The 25,562-nt window shown below is 44.7% G+C and overlaps 1 protein-coding gene across 4 annotated transcripts; it reads left to right on the top strand.

The window, feature by feature from the left end:
- The first annotated feature begins 269 nt into the window (after positions 1-269).
- Positions 270-13,682, top strand: wnt11 (wingless-type MMTV integration site family, member 11). Of its 4 annotated transcripts, none has more exons than XM_047804444.1 (7): positions 270-454; positions 558-571; positions 3,524-3,735; positions 6,524-6,750; positions 8,332-8,615; positions 8,775-9,067; positions 12,816-13,682. In XM_047804444.1, the coding sequence occupies exons 3-7, from the start codon at positions 3,647-3,649 to the stop codon at positions 12,988-12,990; spliced, it is 1,068 nt and encodes a 355-aa protein (XP_047660400.1). In that variant the 5' UTR covers positions 270-454; positions 558-571; positions 3,524-3,646; the 3' UTR covers positions 12,991-13,682. The 4 variants fall into 4 exon arrangements, with proteins under 4 accessions (XP_047660400.1, XP_027014242.1, XP_027014241.1 ...); XM_027158441.2 differs by having other exon boundaries at positions 3,521-3,735; XM_027158440.2 differs by having other exon boundaries at positions 270-571.
- The last annotated feature ends 11,880 nt before the right edge of the window (positions 13,683-25,562 follow it).

Raw genomic sequence — 25,562 nt, 5'->3', positions numbered from 1 at the left:
TATAATTAAGTTTAGATTATTATTATAATAATGATCAGGAACTGAACAGGGATTAATAACATGTAATAAACTGATTAAAGCTAATAATGTAATACAGGAACCGAGTCCTCGTGCGACATCAGACAAAACGTGAACAGTAAAAAATACGAAATAAAGAAACTAAACACTTTGTTATGTAAATCACACATGACGTCATGGAGGAGATCAAAGCCGGGGGCCGCACGCGCGCGCGTGTGTCTATACATATAAAAGTGCGCGCGCTGTCGGTTTGGTTAGAACACGCACCCGCGCAGAGAGAGAGAGAGAGAGAGAGAGAGTGTGTGTGTGTGTGTGTGAGTGTGTGTGTGAGAGAGAAAAAGAGAGACTGCACCAGCTCGCGCTGTCCCGCGGCAGGATTTGGAGACTAGGGTGTATGATGGTGTTCGGTGTTCCGTCTCCCGGACATGTTGCTCGGGTAAAATCCGGATTAACGCGCGCGCACTAACCCGGTTTTAATCTGTGTGTGGATTATAAAGGGAAACTTTCTCTTGTGTTTTCTCCCGGATTTAAACGTCCAGCTGCTCGCTATAAGGTGAGAATTAAAGTGCACTGTACACATGGCTGTGTCCCAAATCCACTGTTTCTTACTGCACATTAATCAGACTTTATAACTGCAATGTACACAAATATACATCATGCCTTTTAACTGTAACGACTGTAAATGTGGATGAAGCAGAACTGCGTCTCAAATCTGCCTCGTTACACTCTACGGTGTCTTATTACCGCTTATTACATGTTTATTACCACTCTGCATAGATTAAAAACATAAACACGTCTAAATCACTGTGTGTATTAAGACAGAATATAGAAGTGAACATGTGAGCATGGCTGTGTCCCAAACCGCACATAGTCTTTATTAAACACTACACAGTGTGTTATTACTGCATATTACCTGCTTATTACTAGAGACGCAATAAAAATGCGCATATATAGATATATAAAAGAAAAAGGAATAAACCACAGTTTGTGTTGTTTTTGTGTTTTATATATTATATATATATATAAAAGGTGAATTTAAAGATGACCTCTGTAGGGTTGTGTCCCAAACCACAGTCTTCCCTATAGAACTGTACACTAACCGGTTTATCTATGAGCTCGCTATATATTTACGTTGCTATTTATACTCTGTGCGGTTCAGTGCATAAAAAGGTGAGGATGAAAGTGTTCGGTGCACGGCTGCGTCCCAAACCACATCCTACCACAGGCTACTAAATAGTATTTTATAGGACATTATAATTTAAGTTATTACTGGTAAAAGTATTTATACTCCTTAGTGCACTAGTTTGTGGCTTGTGGTGTAAAAGCAGCTAAACGCTGAGACGTGTGAGTCGGCGTCCCAAACTGTACGGCTATTAATAAAATCCGTACCTGATGGTATTTAATAGTGTTTTAGTCCTGTGTTTAACTCCAGTGTTTAACAGTTTTATTCATTTTACTTTACGCTGAACGGTCTGGGGGTCGGGACGCAGCTCTTACCTTTAGTGAGACCACATTTATCTGCTGCGTCCCAAACCACACAATAAGTCTACAGTAACTGCTCAGAACGGTGCACGAGTCGCTCCTGAGGATGTTCATTAATTATATAATTAGAGAAAATACGACACTGTAGCTGCATTTTACTGAGTCGGGTAAAAATAAATAAAGTTTTTTTTTTTTTTTTTTTACAGATGTTTCAGCTAAAATAAAGTCTGAGAGTCGAGTAGAAGAGATTCTTTCTACTGTCGTCTTATATACAGAATAAAATCTGGGTTTCAGCTCTCAGCGGCACTGAAAAGTCCTGAAGTGGCAAAACAACTAGAAATAAAAATACAGTTATTAATATAAATGTAGAATATAGTCGAGTTTTGTGAATATTATACAGGATAAAACTGATATTTTACTAAACTGTGATGAGAACTTGTGCGTATTTATCTGTTATAAAAGCGTCTCGGTGTTTTATTTAGACGTGTGTGTGTGTGTGTGTGTGTGTGTGTGTGTGTGTGTGTGTGTGTGTGTGTGTGTGTTTAATGTAAAGAATCAGATTTAGTCGTTAAATGAAGGTGTTTCGTGCTGGAACATGGATCATTAAAGTAGTGATGAGTGATTTAGAGACTGTAAATACAGTAAATACCAAATGGATTAAACTGAAAAATAAAATTAGGCCCTGGTTTATAAATCAGGGTTAAATGTAAATCTGTCAGTGTTTAATAAGCTCCTTTATTTGAGCGTTAAACCCGAGTTAGAGACGTTTCTGTGATAAAAGTCTTTTATAACGAGCTGAAAATGAGCCATGATGCAGAAACGAGCTCCTCAGATCCTCAAACACGTTCCACACATCAGACTGTTAAACCATCCAGTGTGTGTGTGTGTGTGTGTGTGTGTGTGTGTGTGTGTGTGTGTGTGTGTGTGTGTGTGTGTGTGTGCACATAATGTATATAGAGTTTGTACAATGTGTGTATGGTGTGTTCTGAGTGTGTAGAGTGTACACTGAGTATACAGAGTGTGCAGAGAGTGTGTTTCAGAGCGTGTTCAGAGGGTGTAATGTGTATAGAGTGTGTATAAAGTTTACAGAGTGTGTAGATCGTGTTTAAGCAATGTGAGCATCGAGTACAGAGTGTGTATAGTGTGAGGAGCTTCCACAAGGTGTTTGAAGAGTGTACTGTATATAAAGTGTGTTCACAGAGTGTGTGTATTGAGTGTGTTTAGAGTATGTGTGTGTGTATAGAGTTTGTATAGTGTTCATAGAGTGTGTGTATTGAGTGTTTATAGAGTGTTCATAGAATATGTGGGTGTGTTGAGTATGTATAGAGTGTGTATAGAGTGTTCAAAGAGTGTGTATAAAGTGTGTAATGTTCAGATTATTGTTCAATGACTTTATATCAGATGACAGTACACACAACTCAGTACGGACAACTCAGCGCGAGCGACTCAGTGCGAGCGACTCAGTGCGAGCGACTCAGTGCGAGCGACTCAGTGCGAGCGACTCAGTGCGAGCGGCTGTGTGAGCGACTCAGTGCGAGCGACTCAGTGCGAACATTTCTGGTTAAAATGACATTTAAAGCTTCTTGATGTATCATGAATGATTTTTGCAGAAGTGACATCATAAGATAAAATGTAATTATTATACAATTTAATATAGAAACTCTCCTCTTCACTTCCTCTCCTCTTCAATTCCTCACTTCCTCTTCATTTCCTCTCCTACACTTCCTCACTTCCTCTTCACTTCCTCTTCACTTCCTCTTCACTTCCTCTTCACTTCCTCTCCACTTCATTTTCACTTCATTTTCACTTCCTCTCCTCTTCACTTCACTTCTTCTCCTCTTCAATTCCTCACTTCCTCTTCACTTCCTCACCTCCTCTTCACTTCCTCTCCTACACTTCTGCACTTCCTCACCTGGGAGTTTGAGCGCTCAGGCTTTGGCGATGTTTCTCATGTTAGAAATCTGATAGAAGAGATATATAGAATTTAAACATCTGCACGTTTCTCTTTTCTCTCTTTCAGCAGGAGAGACTGAAGGAAAAAGGAGCGAAAGAGCTAGAGAAAGAGTGAAGCCGTCTGTGTCATGGCCTCTGACCTGTGATCGTCGTCGTAAGCTTCCTGCCCCGAGACGCACCCAATCAGATCAGGATGAAGAGCGAGTTTGTGTCGTTTCCGCTGTGCGCCGTCACTCTGCTCACGCTGACTCTGTCTCAGCACTGCGTCGCCATCAGATGGCTGTAAGTGTCTCTGCGTCCCTCACTAACTCTCTCTGTTCTGATGGGGACGAGGCTCCCTACGTAGGCGGCATCTTTTATGAAGTCATTGTGATGTTCACATGATCAAGTTTCCTGATTTCGTCCCATTTCCCATCATTCTGTACACCGCACGAGAACGGAGATGAAAGACGACGTGCACTTTAAATGATGTGCACTTGCAGGGATAAAGGTACTCGTCCTTGTTGCCATGGTGACACCGACTAGGGCGCATCCGCGTTATCTTTATAATTTTATTTACGAGTGAACAGAGTAAAGAGAGCAGTAACATGAGGTACTACTTTAATGTGTGATAAGTAACGGACTAAACCAAAAACACCGTAAAGGGGGGGGGGGATGATAAATATATCCATTTATATATTTATATTTAAATAGATCTGTTTTTAATTATATTCATACAAACACTGAGTAAAAAATATCTAACATTAATAATAATCATCACTAAATGTCAATCCTGTTATCCTTCACTTTCTTACAGCTAATTGTTTTATACACAAAATCCTGATAAAATCACGAGCTAATAAAATGCTTATTAAAAATCTTTCTTTATTCTTTATGATTATTTCGATTTAAAGGTCTGGTGTGTGTCGTAAGTCGAGAGGGTTAACTTTGTGCAAATAAAGTGTTAAACATCTGGAACCCATTTAAGCGCCTTAATGATTTATAATGATTTATAATGTTTCATAATGAATCATAATCTTTCATAATGATTTATAAGGAGTTATAATGAGTTATAAAAGCAAAACAATCCGTGAAGCAGAATATAAAGTGGAATGTTTGTGACATGACGGGCGTCGGCCTGCTAAAGCACCGAGCACAATACAAACCACATGCTGCCATAAACACCTGTGAGTATAACTCTGTGTGTGTGTGTGTGTGTGTGTGTGTGTGTGTGTGTGTGTGTGTGTGTGTGTGTGGGCGGGTGAATGGAGGAGGGGGGGTCTGTGGGTCACAGCTTATCATGGGGGCAGAAAGCAGCGGCCCCTCGCTCCTAATCCAAAACAGGTGAAAGGTGTGCATGGAGCTGTCTGATTCTCACGAACATGGCTGTGTGTATGAGTGTTTGTGTGTGTGTGTGAGTGTGTGAATGTGTGTGTGTGAGTGTATATAAATGTGTGTGTATGTATGAGTGTGTGTGAGAGTATATGTTGTATGTGCTTGTGAGTGTATATAAATGTGTGTGTATGTATGAGTGTATGTGTGTGAGTGTGTGTGTGTTTATATATAAATGTGTGTATGTGAGTGTGTGTGTGTGTGTGTGTGTGTGTGTGTATATAAATGTGTATGTGTGTGTATGTGAGAGTGTGTGTGTGTGTGTATAAATGTGTGTATGGGTGTGTGTGTGTGTGTGTGTGTGTGTGTGTGTGTGTGTGTGTGTGTGTGTGTGTGTGTGTGTGTGTGTGTGTGTGTGTGTGTGTATAAATGTGTGTATAAATGTGTGTATGGGTGTGTATGTGTGTGTGTCTGTGTGTGTGTGTGTGTGTGTATAAATGTGTGTGTGTGTGTGTGTGTGTGTGTGTGTACAAATGTGTGTGTGTGTGTGTATAAATGTGTGTATGGGTGTGTGTGTGTGTGTGTGTGTGTGTGTGTGTGTGTGTGTGTGTGTGTGTGTGTGTGTGTGTACAAATGTGTGTGTGTGTGTGTAACAGGGGGAACAGAGTAAACCTAACCAGAGATAATACCATATTAAACCAGGGCTCTTTAAACTTCTGAGCATTTTTAAAAATATAATTTGAATGCAATTTAACAATCACAGCCGTAATGTTACATGATATAATTTGTGTTATTTATTATGATATAATTTGTGTTATTTATTATGATCTAATTTGTGTTATTTATTATGATCTAATTCGTGTTATTTAAACCTGGTCGAGCTGTTTGAGCTTCATGTTTGTAGCGTGGTGGAGCAGTACGAGTGTGTAGAGGGTTAAAGCTTTGGAAGAGATTCACATGTGGATGAATTGAAACCTCTGGCATCGTCTCACAGCCGTTCCGCCAGATCCGCTGGGAAAAAGTCCTTCTTTCCACTGGCAATCAGTATCCCGTCCTCTTCCTGCCAGATCTCTCTGCTAACGACGCCAAAACATTGGCGTTATTATCCCGTGTGCCGGTGACGCCACGTCCTCCTCCTTCCTGCACTTTATCATATCTCTCATGCGTGACCCAGAGACGTACGAAAAGCAGCTCGACGCTGTGTCACAATCGTGTTGGTTGTAAATCACATCTGGAGGACGTTAAAGTCACGAGATGCACCATGTCAGTGTAGCGGCGTTTCGGCTCCGTTACAACATTTACGGGGGATTAATTACCCACACAGTGCTGCTTCAACCCCTTCACCATCTCCTCATTAACCTCCAAGTGTGTCTCAGTAAACCAAGGCAAAAACATCTACATCACATCACACGTAAATAGGGCAAAGCTCCGTCCTGATTGGTTAAGGAATCAGATAATGACGTCCAGTTAAATGTCTGCATTTATGTTCCAAACATCTGAACTGAACCTGGACTAAAACCTATTTAGTGACCAATCAGAGGGTTTCGCTGTAATTCATTTTTAAAAAAAGCTAAATCTTTAAATCACATGACAGCAGATGGAAATAATGATTACAATAAAATAATGTGTGTGTGTGTGTGTGGTGTGTGTGTGTGTGTGTGTGTGTGTGTGTGGTGTGCGTGTGTGTGTGTGTGGTGTGCGTGTGTGTGTGTGTGTGTGTGTGTGTGTGTGTGTGTGTGTGTGTGTGTGTGTGTTTCAGGGCTCTCTCTCAGACGTCGGAGCACATTAATAAGACGCAGCAGTGTAAGACCCTACCAGGCCTCGTGTCCTCACAGGCTCAGCTCTGCCGCACCAACCTGGAGCTCATGCAGGTCATCGTCCAGGCGGCACGTGAGGTCAAAAAGACGTGTCAGAAAACGTTCACCGATATGCGCTGGAACTGCTCGTCCATCGACGCTCCCAAATATCTCCCAGACCTGGAGAGAGGTCAGAGTTACACCTCTAATCTCAAATTCCTTCATTTCACTTTCAGTGACCAAACACAGCTTCCTGATGACATCATTATTCTAACATTCAGGTCATTACAGTGAGTCCAGCAGATACAAAACCTAAAGGACAATCGCTGGATTAGTGTTAGTTAGTGTTGGGTTAGTGTTGGGTTAGTGTTGGGTTAGTGTTGGTTTAGTGTTGGGTTAGTGTTGGTTTAGTGTTGGGTTAGTGTTGGGTTAGTGTTGGTTTAGTGTTGGTTTAGTGTTGGGTTAGTGTTGGTTTAGTGTTGGGTTAGTGTTGGGTTAGTGTTGGTTAGTGTTGGTTTAGTGTTGGTTTAGTGCTGGTTTAGTGTTGGTTTAGTGTTGGGTTAGTGTTGGGTTAGTGTTGGTTAGTGTTGGTTTAGTGTTGGTTTAGTGCTGGTTTAGTGTTGGTTTAGTGTTGGGTTAGTGTTGGTTAGTGTTGGTTTAGTGTTGGTTTAGTGTTGGTTTAGTGCTGGTTTAGTGCTGGTTTAGAGCTGGTTTAGTGCTGGTTTAGTGCTGGTTTAGTGCTGGTTTAGTGTTGGTTTAGTGTTGGTTAGTGTTGGTTTAGTGCTGGTTTAGTGCTGGTTTAGTGCTGGTTTAGTGCTGGTTTAGAGCTGGTTTAGTGCTGGTTTAGTGCTGGTTTAGTGCTGGTTTAGTGCTGGTTTAGAGCTGGTTTAGTGCTGGTTTAGTGCTGGTTTAGTGGCTACCACAAACGTACTTTTACGCAGTGTGAGGATTCGTCTCAGCCTTCACTACAGGATTAAAGACTTCTCATCTTTCTCCTAAGTTCAGAGATGAAGAGCTGTGAGCTGCGTTTGATGAAGCCGTGTGTCACTGAACTGTCCTTGTTCCTTGTGATGTGAACAACAGAGTTCTTTCTGCTCAGCTGATGTAGTGTAACGTGGCTCAGATCCCACACAGTGCGGCTCCGTGCCCACTCTCGGGAGGGATTTCAGGGTTTTGTGTGTTTGGGGTCTGTAGCAGGTTGTTTGTGTAGCAGGTTGTTTGTGTGTCTGTTCTGCTCTTCAGTAATAAACCGGAGCACAAAGACACTGATGTGAGACTCATGGAATCTGCAGAAAGTCTTCAGTACACCGTCTCTTTACCCTACAGCACTTTCACCATAACTAACTAAACTAACACGACTACTTAATACTCAGTACCCAACAAATACTAATAATGTTCCTCGATATGGAGAATCCTACTTCACACACTGAGCATGTGCAGCGATGTGCTAAATAAACTGTGGTAGCCGAGTGTGTGTCTGCTTTGTGTCCCGTGGGATCTAATAGCAGCATGATCTCAGTCTCAGTCGCACTGAATTCAGTCGAAGCTGAAAGATGAAACACACGTTTCTCAAAGCTGCCAGAAACCTTTGATATGTCCACAGATTCCTGTGAGAAAAATCCGAATCGTTGAGGCTATGCTAGGCTGCTACAGCTGATCGTCTTAGGCAGCGAGATGAACCTCTTTCTCTCTGAACCTCTTATCTGACTTTAGTTTAGCATCTTCTTCTAAAAAAGTGTAACCTGCAAACGCTGCTCTCTGTCTCCATCAGGAACGAGGGAGTCTGCGTTTGTGTACGCTCTTTCTGCCGCCGCTATCAGCCACACCATCGCTCGAGCGTGCACCAGTGGAGATCTCAGGCTGTGTACCTGTGCCCCGATCCCAGGAGATACCCTCGAGCCCGGGCACAGGTGGGGCGGCTGTGCCGACAACCTCCACTACGGCCTTGTCATGGGGTCAAAGTTCTCAGATGCTCCCATGAAGATAAAGAAGAAAACTGGATTTTCACACCCAAACAAACTAATGCACCTGCACAACAGTGAAGTGGGACGACAGGTAACAACATCTCACCCGTCACATCAAACATCTGTAAACCTCATTTATTGCACCAAACATCACTCACCAAAATTTCACCTGTTAAACCAAACCTCGTATTTCAGATTCTTGCTTTTCATCATTTTCTGCAGTAACTCCTCTTCCATTTTTTTCCGTCAGGCCCTCAAGGACGCGCTGGTGGTGAAGTGTAAGTGTCACGGCGTCTCGGGCTCCTGCTCCATCCGAACCTGTTGGCGAGGTCTACAGGACCTGAAGGAAATCGCTCAGGACTTGAAGGTGAAGTACTTGTCGGCCACCAGAGTGAAGCACCAGCCACAAGGGACACGCAAACAGCTCGTCCCCAAAGACATCGACGTGCGACCGGTGCGAGAGAACGAGCTGGTGTACCTGCAGAGCTCACCCGACTTCTGCACCATGAACGAGAAGATGGGATCCATCGGCACTCAGGACAGGTGAGACGCCTCAGATTATCGACTGTGTTCCGGAACAAAACTCCAGCGGTGGTAAAGCTGAGGCGTTTGGCTCTGAGTATGCTGTGAACCGTGTGGCTGAGTGTTTGTGCGCGGATACGTCCGAGTTTAATTTGAATCTTTTGGGTATGAAAACTAATCCCCTGTTCTGGAAGGTTTCTCTGGATCTTTCTGGACTCGAAGGCTTTCCTTTTAGATGTGGGGAAAATAATTCCTGTAGCCTGGAAGTCCAGCTGTCAGATATCACATGGTAGAATTAGCGCTTGGTGTGCACGTGCCTCTGACATGGCTTCAGTGACCGCGGCCTCTCTGTGTGTGTTATCTCAGTGAATGTGTGTGTGTGTGTGTGTGTGTGTAATGCAGCTATTCCGGGAGCCAAAAGCTTTCTCCTGATATCAGGGCCTCAGAGGAAACGGCTGGCTGAGATTAAGACGACTAACACACACAGTGCACGCTGCCAGATTCTCGCCGGAGCCGTTTCAGAGGTCTGAGAATCAGATGCAGACGAGTTCCATTAATTAATTCTTCATACTTGCGTCCTAAAACCTTCCTGTCCGGTTCACTGCTCGGCCCCACAGAGATGTTTCACGTCGTTTTCCTGAACATCGTCTCGCTCTCATGAACTTCTAGAGAATAAACCGAAGTCAGGCTCATAAAGCTTTTTTTTTCAGTATTCACTCTTTTCCGTCTGGTTGGTGCAGTAAAATGAAACAAGATGAACGAATGAGGATCGTGTAGCAGGTCTGTCGAGGTCAGAAGAACTCCACCAAACATGTGAGACACTAAATCCTGCTCTTGTTCCACAGACACACTGCTGCTGGTCCTTTAGCGAAAAAACACAACAAAGTGCAAAGCTTCAAAAATAATGTTAGAATGTTTGTGAGAGCTTCCTAGGTTGTGTTGGGGGTTTGTAGTGTTGAGTTGGTAACCAAATCCAAAGCACAGAGCTGTAGAGCTGCACAGGGGCCAAAACACACACACACACACACACACACACACACACACACACACACACACACACACACACACACACACACTATAAATTCTCTCTCTTGGTGTACGTTTGTTGTGTGCTCGCAGACATACGGTGGTTCTGCCTTATGTTAGTGTCAGCAATGTGGATGGTGTGACAGGGTGTGTGAGCGTGAGTGTGTGTGCTAGTATGAGGGTGAGTGTGAGTGGGTGAGAGTGAGTGTGTGTAATTATGTGAGAGTAATTGAATGAGTGAGTGTGTGTGTGAGAGTGATTGTGTGAGGGTGTGATTGTAATTGTAATTGTGTGAGTGTGAGATTGTGTGAGTTTGAGTGTTAGTATGAGGGTGAGGGTGAGTGGGTGAGTGCCAGTGTGAGTGTAATTATGTGAGTTTGAGTGTGTGTAATTATGTGAGTGTGAGGGTGATTGTGTGAGTGTGAGGGTGATTGTGTGAGTGTGAGGGTGATTGTGTGAGTGTGAGAGTGTAATTATGTGAGTGTGAGGGTGATTGTGTGAGTGTGAGAGTGTAATTGTGTGAGTGTGAGAGGGTGTGAGTGTGTGTGAGAGTGTAATTGTGTGAAGGTGTGAGTGTAATTGTGTGAGTGTGAGAGGGTGAGTGTGTGTGAGAGTGTGAGAGGGTGAGTGTGTGTGTGAGTGTGTGTGTGTGAGTGTGGTCTCAGGGGAATGTAGACATTTGAAGCCCTGATTACACCCTGAAACCCTCCACCCTCCTCTCCCTCTCCTCCATCCTCCGGTTTCCTCTCCATGTTGTTTCTGCGTCCCCTTTGTTGGCTCGCGGAGCTTCTTATCTCAGTGACTTGGTATAAACTTAGCGGCGGTGTCACATTAACTCAGGAGATTGAGTGATGAGCTGAAGTGCACACTTATACGGTCTGTTCCTGACTAGCGAGCGCGCTCACTCGTCTGTGTGCCGTCTTTAGCACGAGGACCGGGTTTAAAGTTAAGCCTGTAAAACACTCCGAGGCTCAGCCACGATCTGTATCTCTGAAACAAAAACCAGCCCAACAGGAACAGAGGGGATTTGAACAAGAACTGCATTCGCTAATTACAGCTAGCATTTGTAGCATTTGGCTAATGCAGTAATTAGCCGCTTGTGTATCCGATTAGCGATCTGCAAAAATAAACCATCTGATAAACGGCGGAAAGAAAGAGCAGCCAAGAGAAAGACTCCGGATAAAGTAGCTAGCTTTGTTTATGCTAAGCGGCTTGTAGCGGTTTTTCAGTGCTAAAGCTAACTAGCGAACACTGAACAAGTACAAGTCCTGGAATTAGCAGTAATGATGAAATACCTGCAGTTTTTAGTGTCTGCTCATACACTCTGGCTTCTGTTCCAGTCAGGACGCAAAGCAGCCATATGACAGAGCTTTTAGCTTCAGTACGAGCTGTCGCAGTATTAAATAACAGCATTCCACAACTCTCTCTCTCTCTCTCTCTCTCTCTCTCTCTCTCTCTCTCTCTCTCTCAGCACACAGGTCATTACGGTGCACAATTATAAAACAATGCGGTCACATCAGGATCCTGACAGAGTGATTTATGACTCTGCTTTTCTCTGCTCACTTTAGCTGCCTCAGGCTTCAGAATGCAGTCTCGCTGGACGTAATGTCCTGGACACCGAATCAAACCTCTGACACTTTGAGGAGGTTCAATGTCCCGGATTTAATTTTACAACAGAGTTTTAAACACTGAGGAAGAGGAAGAGGAAATTTTCCCAGAATATTCAACACAACACACATTTACTACCTACTGAATTTAAACAGAGCTAATGATTAGCTCCCTAGTTAACAATTAGCTTCAGTTCTTTGTTTTTCATGCAGTTGGACTGTACATGTGCATTCTATACATTAGCATGCTAACATGTTAGTGCGCTCTGTTGTCTAGCAACATGACCGCTATATATATATATAAAGCTCATCCTTCTACTGTTGCTAGTTTTCGGTATGTTAGTTAGTCGATACGGTTAGCTAACAAGCTACAGAGCGAGCCTCTGCTAGTGACTAGCTGCTAATACACAGCCTAGCTTTTCCTAGCTTTGTTGCCTTGATTCATGGCTAAATAGTTATGCTAAAGCTCCTAATGTTATGAGATATTTTTTTGTTATTTAGTAGAGGAGCACAGATTTCAGGAAAAATCCTAACGCACATCATTCCCAGATCCATCTGTGGAATATCGAGCCGTTGGCTTTTTTTGCGACGCACTCGATTCCTCTGACCAAATATGGAACCGAGGCTCCATCTACATCGACGTTCCGCGTATCCAAACAAATCGGTTCTTAAAATAGAAAACGTTAGCATATATTTCACTTATAATGAACTCTGGCTTATAAACTTCACCGCCCACCTCAGCGACATTAAAGATTCCAAATTAGCCACACGCTAATGCTAGCTGACGTTAGATTAAAATAGCTACTCAGAGTAACGGGAAAGTTCCTGAGTTCTGCCGCGTGACACGGTGGAAGGCAGCTAACGGCGGTAACCTGAGCTGTCCTATTATTTTCATCTGCTCTTTAGTGCGCTGATGTGTAATTTGGGACGCGGCCCGGCGCTGGCTCTGGTGATGATGTCATCGTGCTTCTCCTCTTATGAGCCGTAGATGATGGAAATATCGAGCTTCCTGCCAACTGCTTCAGACTTTGGCTGAATGTTCGGACAGGAACTTGGCCTGGAGACCATGTTTTCGAGCAGTTTGTTGCGCTGATATCTAACGACTCTTGTATGTTTTTTTGTTTTTTTCCTCGCAGGCAGTGTAACAAGACATCGAGCGGGAGCGACAGCTGTGACCTGATGTGCTGCGGCCGAGGCTATAACCCGTACACGGAGAAGGTGCTAGAGCGATGCCACTGCAAGTACCACTGGTGCTGCTATGTCACCTGTAAGAAATGTGAGAGGACTGTGGAGAGATACGTGTGTAAATGAGTCTCTCTCTCACACACACACACACACACACACACACACACACACACACACACACACACACACACCTACATCAGGAGCTCTGATTATCCGTCTTTAACCAAAAGCACTACAAAGAAACCCGTCGTTTCTCTTCAGCTCCTTTTTTTTTTTACATCTTCTGACCAACCCACAGACTGGACCATCTCACACTTTGTTGTTCCTCATGTTGTTCCCAGCTCCAGCTTCTGTCCTCTTCATCACATCGTCTGGAGCTTTATACAGTTCTCCAGGTTTTTATTAACATTACACACTTTATTCTTTAACACCATCCATCAGTCCTGAAGAGAACAGTGTCATGTTGTTGTGTTGTTGTTGTTGTTGTTGTTGTTGTTGTTGTTGTTTTAAAGCATCTGTTATATCAGAATATCAAGAGTTTATTTTCTTATATGATATTCGAAATGAAAAGCTTTATTTTTATTTTTTAGTATAAATATTGCAAACAAAACCCAAACCCAGAGACCAGACTATTTTATCTTGAGAGAAACTCTGACACTCCAACATTAAACTTTAAGCAGGATCCTGAGGAGTGTTTGAGTGGGTGTGTGTTCCTGTGTGTGTGTTCCTGAGTGTGTGTTCCTGTGTATGTTCCTGAGTGTGTGTTCCTGTGTGTGCGTTCCTGAGTGTGTGTTCCTGTGTATGTTCCTGAGTGTGTGTTCCTGTGTGTGCGTTCCTGTGTGTGTGTTCCTGAGTGTGCGTTCCTGAGTGTGCGTTCCTGAGTGTGTGTTCCTGTGTGTGTTCCTGAGTGTGTGTTCCTGTGTGTGAATCTTATTGTGTGTGTTCCTGTGTGTGTGTGAGTCTTCTTGTGTGTTTTCCTGAGTGTTCCTGAGTGTGTGTTCCTGAGTGTGTGTTCCTGAGTGTGTGTTCCTGAGTGTGCGTTCCTGAGTGTGCGTTCCTGAGTTTGCGTCCCTGTGTGTGAATCTTATTGTGTGTGTTTTCCTGAGTGTTCCTGAGTGTATGTTCCTGAGTGTGTGTTCCTGAGTGTGCGTTCCTGAGTGTGTGTCCCTGTGTGTGAATCTTATTGTGTGTGTTTTCCTGAGTGTTCCTGAGTGTGTGTGAGTCTTCTTGTGTGTTTTCCTGTGTGTTCTTGTGTGTGTTTTCCTGAGTTCCTAAGTGTGTGTTCCTGAGTGTGTTCCTGTGTGTGTGTTTTCCTGAGTGTTCCTGAGTGTGTGTTCCTGAGTGTGTGTTCCTGAGTGTGTGTTCCTGAGTGAGTGTTCCTGAGTGTGTGTTCCTAAGTGTGTGTTCCTGTGTGTGTTCCTGAGTGTGTGTTCCTGAGTGTGTTCCTGAGTGTGCGTTCCTGAGTGTGCGTTCCTGAGTGTGTGTTCCTGAGTGTGTTCCTGTGTGTGTGTTTTCCTGAGTGTTCCTGAGTGTGTGTTCCTGAGTGTGTGTTCCTGAGTGTGTGTTCCTGAGTGAGTGTTCCTGAGTGTGTGTTCCTAAGTGTGTGTTCCTGTGTGTGTTCCTGAGTGTGTGTTCCTGAGTGTGTTCCTGAGTGTGCGTTCCTGAGTGTGCGTTCCTGAGTGTGTGTTCCTGAGTGTGTGTTCCTGAGTGAGTGTTCCTGAGTGTGTTCCTGAGTGTGTTCCTGAGTGTGCGTTCCTGAGTGTGTTCCTGAGTGTGTTCCTGAGTGTGTTCCTGTAGCAGCACCTCCTCCCTCACCTGAATCGCTCTTCTGGACAAGGACACGCTTCAACTGGATTGCAGTTTCGATTTCTGGGAAATTCGCATGCTTTGGGAGACGGTGCTTTGTTTTTTTTTTGTTTTGTTTTGTTTTTTATTTTATTTTTGCAAGAATGCAAGATTTTAATGGAAGAAGGCGGGACACTGAACCAGACGTGAACTTGTCTGAGTCGTCCACAAATATGATTTTAATGGGAGAAAATATCCGCATTTATATATTTATCCTCAGCAGGATGCTCGGACTCCACGTGTTTTAGTCCTAAATTTTATTCCACCATAAAAGCCCGACGCCCAGCACCACATCATGAACCACTTATCTGTGGATGTACATACTGTCCTTTTGTATGCTGAATAAAAAAAATATTTATAGAGTAATTAAAGATTCTTTACTGGAGTTCTATCTAGTTGTGCGTGTTTTTTTTCTTTTCTTTCAGAGTGTTGTTTTAGCTCAGGAATGATGGAGGACATGGTGGAGGTTGCAGTTTAAATGGTCAGCATTACTCTAATCAGTTTAAGTTGCCTCTCTTGAGCAAATACAATTCATCACAATTTGGCCTGATGCTAGAATAAATCAGCTGAAGCAGCGAGCAGGCCAAGCAGAGGACGCGTAGCAGGCTAACAACCCTGGGAAAGGGTTTAAAAAGTGTTTCAGAGGAACGCTCGTCCTGTCCTCTCGCTGTCAGACACCTGGAGGTTCCTTATGTAGATACACCTTTATAACACACCAGGGTTCTTCAGGCTGGTCTTCTGTGGAGCTCTCAGTCCACTCTGAGGGGAAGGGGGCAAGCAAGAAGGGGGGAACTGAACAGTTTTCAGATAAAGACTGAAGTAGCAGCAGACGCTTTCACATCAGACAGAGTTTCACTATTCCACTGTACTCGCTCTGACCAGTCACACCACATCACACACACGCGCACACACACACACACACACACATATCACACACACACACACACATCGCACACACACTCACATCACACACACACACACACACGCACACATATCACACACACACACACACACATCACACCACATCACACACACACACACATAGCACACACACACACACACACATCGCACACACACACACACGCGCACACACACACACACACACACATATCTCACACACACACACATCGCACACACACACACATCACACACACACACACACGCACACATATCACACACACACACACACACACATATCACACCACATCACACACACACACACACATCACACACCACACACTCACATATCACACACACATAAATATCACACACACACATCACACACACACACACACACACACATCACACACAACACACTGTGCTCTCTCACACACACACTCCTCTCTCACACATTGCTCTGACACACACACCACTTTCACAAATGGCTCTCTTACATGCTGCTCTCACACACACACGCACTCACACACTGTGCTCTCTCACACACACACACACACACACACACACACACACACACACACACACACACTCACACACTGTGCTCTCTCACACATCGTACCCTAATAAGATTAAAGCATTATTTATTTTTGCTCAGGATTGAGGCAAATATGTTAAGTGAAAATGCTGCCAGGAAACACACACAAAACGAGAGAGCTCTTGGGGAGCCCTGTTCACCCCAATGTACCCTGTTCACCCCAATGTACCCCGTTCACCCCAATGCACCCCGTTCACCCCAATGCACCCCGTTCACCCCAATGTACCCCGTTCACCCCAATGTACCCCGTTCACCCCAATGTACCCCGTTCACCCCAATGCACCCCGTTCACCCCAATGCACCCCGTTCACCCCAATGCACCCCGTTCACCCCAATGTACCCCGTTCACCCCAATGCACCCCGTTCACCCCAATGTACCCCGTTCACCCCAATGTACCCCGTTCACCCCAATGTACCCCGTTCACCCCAATGCACCCCGTTCACCCCAATGCAATTATGATTAAATTAGCAGTTTGTAAGGTTTTATGGCTTGTCTTTGTTTACAGCCGTCTGTAACGCTCCAGAGAAACACGTGTGGAGAGAAACACGTGTGGAGAGAAACACGTGTGGAGAGAAACACGTGTGGAGACAAACACGTGTGGAGACAAACACGTGTGGAGACAAGCTAGCACGATTAGCATGCTTTCATTTCTAAAGGGATTTTAATGACCAAAGCGAACCACAGCACACCAACCACTCCACACACACACACACACACACACACACACACACACACACTCACTCACTCACTCACTCACTCACTCACACACTCACACACTCACACACACACACACACACACACACACACACACACACTCACTCACTCACTCACTCACTCACTCACTCACTCACTCACTCACTCACTCACTCACTCACTCACTCACTCACTCACTCACTCACTCTACACACACACACACACACTCACTCACTCACTCACTCACTCTACACACACACACACACACACACACACTCACTCTACACACACTAAAGCATGTTGAGAAGAACCTCAACTCTGGAAAGTGTTTTTAAAAAGCAGATGCAAAGGAAGCAACATGACAGATCAAGCAGGTCGACATGAACATAGCTGCTACAGAAAAGCTTCCAGAAACGTCAAAGTCAACATGAAAATTTACACCTGGATAAACTGTGGATGAGGAAACCGCAGACTTCATTCCAGCTTTAAAGTAGGTTGTGATCGAGTCTGTGGGTTTGGTGAGGGTTTAGAAGGTTGCTGGGGTTTTGGGGTTGGAAAGGTGTTTCTGGAGAGTTTGGCAGAAGATAAGAACAAAATAACATCAGATCAGTTCAAGTCTAAATATATACTGAGCTCCAAATGTGGCAGCTAGAAACACATAACAAGCTAGACAGAGGATGGTGTGACCATGGGGTTGGGTCAAACAGCCAGGTCAGCTGGAGGTGGCTAGAACATTTGAGTAGATTGTGAGGGAAAGGATTTGGGTGAAATTTGGGAGGATTGGAAGTGTTTTGATGGAATTGGGTGCAGTTTTGAAAGGTCTTTAATTGTTTTTTGCAGGTAGATTGGAAAGGTTTAGGGGCAAATGAGAAGAACCTGATGCCAACACACTGCACATCAGTTACAGTCCAAAACAATAAGATTGTAGAAGCTAAAAATCCAAACTAACTGAAACTGTACCGAGTAAATCCAAGAGCAAGCAGAGTTCTGAAGGGAAGTTTTGTAGAAGTTTGGCAAAATATGATGGATGCAAAATCAACCACATCCACCTGCAAATTATTAAATCACTGGATTTTTTTCAAGCAGAGCTCTGGAAGAGGGTTGGGGTCATTTGGGAAAACCTGGGGGTTGGTAGGGTTTCAGGAGGTTTGCATGGTTTGGGTGGAGGTTGGAAGGGTTGATGAGAGATGAAGGTATTAATAAGATGTGGGCACGAGGGCTTAGTGGTCAGCGCGTTCGCCTCACACCTCCAGGGTCGGGGGTTCGATTCCCGCCTCCACCTTGTGTGTGTGGAGTTTGCATGTTCTCCCCGTGCCTCGGGGGTTTCCTCCGGGTACTCCGGTTTCCTCCCCCGGTCCAAAGACATGCATGGTAGGTTGATTGGCATCTCTGGGAAATTGTCCGTAGTGTGTGAGTGTGTGTGTGAGTGAATGAGAGTGTGTGTGTGTGTGTGAGTGAATGAGAGTGTGTGTGAGTGTGTGTGTGAGTGAATGAGAGTGTGTTTGCCCTGTGATGGGTTGGCACTCCATACAGGGTGTATCCTGCCTCGATGCCCGATGACACCTGAGATAGGCACAGGCTCCACGTGACCCGAGAAGTTCTGATAAGCGGTAGAAGATGAATGTTTGGTGCAGTTTGGGAAAGGTCCAGATTTTGGTCCACAAAGAAACATCTTAAAACCTCAAACCTTATTGAGACTCACAGCAAGATTCACCATCGAAGCTGAACCCAGATGAATCATAAGCACTTAGTTTAAAGTTGTTTCAGGTTTTAAACTGATAATAAAAGCAAGAACCAAAAGACCTGAAGTCAGTTACAATCCATATATAACTTCAGCTCCAACCTCTACAACCTAACGAGGAGATTCACAGCCAGTTAAACTGCAGATGAGAAAACGAGGTGGTTTTCACCAACAGCATTGTAACTAACACCAAGTCTGAGTTCCAGTTTAGTGAGTGATATAAAAGTGACCTTCTCTCATGATGTCAGAGTCACCGAGCTAAGAATGGAAAGTGTCGGGGGTCAGGATGATGAAAAAAGAAAGTCAGCACTCAGAGCTCGGCCTGTCGACACGCTCAAGGTGGCATTATAGCTGGGGCAGATAGAGGTGGGGGAGGGCTGTATAGCAGACAGTGGTGTTTCCAGGGTTTTTTTTTTTTTAAGAGAAGGTGGTTGAAGAGCATCAGAGTGGTTTTGGTCTAGGGTTGTTTGGGTGCGGTGTGGAGGTTTGGATCTGCTGGCAGGGGTTTCTGGACCTGGGGTTCTGAGGTAGTTTCAGAGAGTTTGATGGAGGCATGCTGGACGCTTCAGGGGCATTCTGGAGAGCATTGGTGCATTTCATGGCTTATATGGAATTCAGGTGAATTTGGATGGTTGGTGGTTTGGGATAGATTTGATGAGGTAACAGTGTACAGATTGTTATGTTTTAGGGGTGGTTGGGGGGGGGGGCAGTTGTCCTTGTTGTCCTTCCATCATCTGCTTTGAACAACAGTGTGGCTCGTGGCTCTGTGTGGGTACATGACTTTGTGTCTATTAACAGAGCAGAGGATTAGAGCATGACTGAGGGCTGTGACACTCTCTCTCTCTCTCTCTCTCTCTCTCTCTTTCGCTCTCTTTCACTCTCTTTCACTCTCTTTCGCTCTCTTTCACTCTCTTTCGCTCTCTTTCGCTCTTGTCCTTCCTCTGTTACTTTCTCTCCTCAGAGCTCTAAATAAACTCGGCTGATTTACGCTCCTTCAGCATTCTCGCTAATTAACCTGAGACAATTCTAGGTTTGAATCAGAATCCATGAGTCCTCAGTCCATCCTGGTCTTCTGGTCTTGTCTTCTCTGAAGTTCTGCTGTGTCCACAGTAGCTGTTTTTACGTCCTGATTGAGAATCCATCATGTGCCCGAGGAGGCGGAGCCTGGGCTCCTGAAGAACAGTGATGTAATCAACGCTGCCTCTGATGGCTTTACCTGAATATTTTGCCAGCTTAATTGTTCCAGTCTGTTAGCAATCGAGTCAGTTTTCAACATTTCCATTAAGGGAGAAAGAGCAGAGGCTGGGTGTTGAAAGGCAGAACTAGAGTCAGTAATAGAGTCAGTAATGAGTCGTGGAGCTCTTCTTGTGTCTATGTAAAGTGGTTTTCTTTGATGTAAAGCTCAGATTTTTGTGGATTTACTTTGAAATCTGAAATCTCCGGTTTCTTCTGCGAGAGCTCGTTAGATTTATCTGAAGTACTTTTGAACTCATTCTGTTTGTTGCTTTGTCGGTTTCGGGTCTTTTTGATCACGGCGTCGAGTGTTTACGGAAGCGGAGATTGTAGCTGGATGTAAAGAGTCTCAGTGTCTCTGCTCATGGCCACGTCGTTTCTGCCTGAAAAGCTACTCATGTGTTTCACAAACAAACGAGAGTTCTGAGGGACTTAAATGGTCATTAAGGTTCATGAGATGTGAGCGTGGAGATAAAAACAGCTGCTGCTTCTTCTGTCCTCTTCTTCCTGCTCTGGCCAGTGTGTGTAACAGGTGTAATGTCTGATCTAAAGCCCAGGGTGGATCAGACTGACCTCAGCTTCACCTCCTGTAAAAAGGCAGGACTGAGAGCTAAAACTCAGCGTGAACTCGGCCCCCGTCCCTGCGTCCTGCCTGAAAGGCGCTGAAACGGAAGCGTAGCAGTGACTCGATGGAGGCCGGATGACTCTAAATCCTGGGGCTCAGCCTCTGTCACACACACGAGGTGCCTTCAGCTGCAGAAATAGGCTCCTGATCCTCCCGTCCTCACAGAGACGGCCGTGTCCCAGACCTCAGTGTGGACGTCCATCTCGTGACAGAGGCATCATCAGTGACGTGAGGAGATAAAGAGCTTCAGCTAATATAATAATAATGAAGAGGACACAGGAGGAGCTTTAGGAGCTGAAGACCATGTAGAGGGTCTGAGGAAACAGACGGCATGACTAACACACAAACACAACAACACACTAACACACTAACACACAAACACAACAACACACAAACACTAACACACAAACACTAACACACAAAAACTAACACACAAACACTAACACACAAACACAACAACACACTAACACAACACACTAACACACAAACACTAACACACTAACACACTAACACACAAACACAACAACACACTAACACAACACACTAACACACAAACACTAACACACAAACACTAACACACTAACACACTAACACACAAACACAACAACACACTAACACAACACACTAACACACTAACACAACTACACACACTAACACACAAACACTAACAACAGGCACTAACACAACAACACCTACACTACAAACACTAACACACTAACACAACACACTAACACACTAACACACTAACACACTAACACACTAACACACTAACACACAAACACAACAACACACAAACACAACACACTAACACAACACACTAACACACAAACACTAACACACAAACACTAACACACTAACACACAAACACAACAACACACTAACACAACACACTAACACACAAACACAACACACTAACACACAAACACTAACACACTAACACACAAACACAACAACACACTAACACAACAAACTAACACACAAACACAACACACTAACACACTAACACACAAACACACAAACACAACACACCACTACACAACACACTACACACCCAACACTACACCCTACACACACACTAACACACACCACTAACCCACACAACCCACACACACACACCAACACACACACTCACACCACACACACCCTCACACACACACCACCAAACACACACCTCACACCACACACACACAACACACTACACACACACACTACACCACACACACCCACACACTACCCACCACCACACCCCACACACACAACACTACACCCCACACACACCACACACACCCACAAACACACACACACCACACACACAACCACCACCCCACACACACTACCCCCACACACCACACACACTAACACACACCTCACACAACACTCACACACAACACACACACAACTCACACACCAACCACACACACACTCACACACTAACCCACTAACACACAACACACACACCCACACACACAACACACTACACACACTAACACACCACCACACTAACACCCCACACCACACACAACACACTAACACACCAACCCACAACACACAACCACAACACACTAACACACAAACACACAACCACTCACCCAACACACCACACACACCCAAACACACACACACACACTAACACACAACACACTAACACACAAACCCACACAAACCACACACTAACACCAACACACACACACACACACTAACACCCTAACACACAACACCTACACACACACACTAACACACAAACCACAACCCACACACAACCACACACTAACACACACACAACACCACTAAACACACCACCACAACACACTAACACACTAACACACCACACACACAACACCACACTACCAACCACACCTAACACACAACACACACACCCTCACACACAACACACAACACAACAACACAACACACTACCCACAACACCACACACACCACACACTAACACCACCCACACAACACACACCACCACACCAACACAACACCCACACACGCCACCACACACACCCAACACACACACACTAACACACAACACCCCACCCACTACACCACCCCCCCCAACACACACACACACACCACAACACACACACACCACACACCAACACCCTACCACACACTACCACACCCCCTCACCCCACACCACTAACACACCACACTACACACACCCACTACCACACACCCCACCCACTCACACCCCACCCCACACCCACACAACCCAAACACCCACACCACACACCCCACCACCACTAACCCACACAACCCCCCACACCCCACACACTAACACCCACCCACACAACCCACTACACACACACCACCCCCTACCACCCACACCCCAACACCACAACCCACCCCCACACCCCACCCACACACTCAACACCACTACCCCCACACGCACACTAACACCACAACCCTACCCACAACACACTAACCACACACACCCGACACCCACAACACCCAACCACCACAACACACCACCCCACACCACACCACACACACCTAACACACCCACACCCACTCAACACCCCACACCCACACACACCCACCACTAACACACAACACTAACACACACACCTACCACCCCACTAACACACACACACACACACTAACACTAACACACACACAACACTACCACACCCACCACACTCACACACACAACACCCTAACACCTAACACACTCACCACACAACACACACACACAACACACCACACACACTAACACACAAACACCTACACACTAACCCCACAACACAACACACAAACACACAAACACAACACACTAACACACAAACACTAACACACTAACACACTAACACACTAACACACTAACACACAAACACACAAACACACAAACACACAAACACTAACACACAAACACTAACACACAAACACTAACACAACACAACACACTAACACACTAACACACTAACACACTAACACACTAACACACAAACACTAACACACAAACACTAACACACAAACACTAACACACAAACACTAACACTAACACACAAACACTAACACACAAACACTAACACAACACAACACACTAACACACAAACACACAAACACACAAACACAACAACACACAAACACACAAACACACAAACACACAAACACTAACACTAACACACAAACACTAACACTAACACACAAACACTAACACAACACACTAACACACTAACACACTAACACACTAACACACTAACACTAACACACTAACACTAACACACAAACACTAACACAACACACTAACACACTAACACACAAACACACAAACACACAAACACACTAACACACAAACACAACACCACACAAACACTAACACAACACACAAACACACAAACACACTAACACAACACACTAACACAACACACTAACACAACACACTAACACAACACACTAACACAACACACTAACACAACAACACACTAACACAACACCATGAACACAACACAACACACTAACACACAAACACAACACACTAAAACACAAACACAACACACAAACACAACACACAAACACAACACACTAAAACACTAACACACCTCTGACACACTAACACTAACACACAATAACAAAAAAACAGGAGGAGCATTAGGAGCACACAAACAACACAGTAAAACACTAACACACAAACATGCTACTGTAACACAACAACACAAACACAACAATACACTAAAACACTAACACACAAACACAACAACACACTAACACACAAACACACTAACACACAATTTAAAAACGTGTTTAAAATAAAGATTAAAACTTGTCTATGTGGATTTCTCTTTCCACCCTGTAGCAGTCCTGACTCATCATTACTCCTTATTAAAGACATGTTTTATCTTCAGTAGAAGGTTTAAAGGTCCCCTCTTGCCCCTGGGGCAGGACAGAGGGGTTAGAAGAGAGCGCCGAAGACCATAAACAGCAGCGGGGTGTTTTTTGTGCTCATTGTGAGCGCAGACAAAGGCAGCTGACTGCAGAGGTGTAAAGCTATAGTGAGGTAGTGAGGCGTACCGTAAACGGACTTTTCACCCGCACGGCCCTCCAGAGCGGTCAGCGAAACTGCCCCGGTGTGGAGTGTGGTGCAGTTCCATGCCGTTCCAGCCACGTCACCATGACAACTGACATGAAGCATGCAGCATCCCAGGGTTGTTTTTCACTCATCAGGATTTTTATATTAAATGAAAAGTGAAATATCAGGAAGCCGGAGACGAGCGATCGTGTTAAAGTGTTAAAGACGAGTTGGGAAATGAACTAAAATATTCAACATGAAAATGTAATATTAGTGATTTGTTTACAAAGGACACGAGGAGTCACGAGGAGTCACGAGGAGTCACGAGGAGTCACGAGGAGTCGGTGAGCAGCTGTTGCTCACACAACACAAGCACAGATGATAGTCTTTTATTAAAAAAAAAAAAATTTTTATATATTTTGGTGAGGGAGGACACGGTGTCTTAGTGGTTAGCACGTTCGCCTCACACCTCCAGGGTTGGGGTTCGATTCCCACCTCCGCCTTGTGTGTGTGGAGTTTGCATGTTCTCCCCGTGCCTCGGGGGTTTCCTCCGGGTATTCCGGTTTCCTCCCCCGGTCCAAAGACATGCATGGTAGGTTGATTGGCATCTCTGGAAAATTGTCCGTAGTGTGTGTGTGTGTGTGTGAATGAGAGTGTGTGTGTGCCCTGTGATGGGTTGGCACTCCGTCCAGGGTGTATCCTGCCTCGATGCCCGATGATGCCTGAGATAGGCACAGGCTCCCCGTGACCTGAGTAGTTCGGATAAGCGGTAGAAAATGAATGAGATGAGTGAGATATTTTGGTGAGATGTGGCTGTAAGAGCAGCTACAGTTCGGCGTTAATCAGTCAGACATCACTGCTAGCTTAAAAAGCGTCTTTTAATAGAAGACTGAAAAAAGAGCGAGTGGATTTAACTTCTCGAAATCTGGAATAATGTTTCTTTACATAAAGAAGTACTTTCTTCTTCCCTCGTGTGTGTGTGTGTGTGTGTGTGTGTGTGTGTGTGTGTGTGGTGTGTGTGTGAGGTTTCAGATTCGTGAACCTCGCCACGTGTTG

Source organism: Tachysurus fulvidraco, chromosome 20, assembly GCF_022655615.1.
Source record: "Tachysurus fulvidraco isolate hzauxx_2018 chromosome 20, HZAU_PFXX_2.0, whole genome shotgun sequence".
NCBI classification, from domain to species: domain Eukaryota; kingdom Metazoa; phylum Chordata; class Actinopteri; order Siluriformes; family Bagridae; genus Tachysurus; species Tachysurus fulvidraco.
This window is presented reverse-complemented; position numbering and strand designations above follow the sequence as displayed.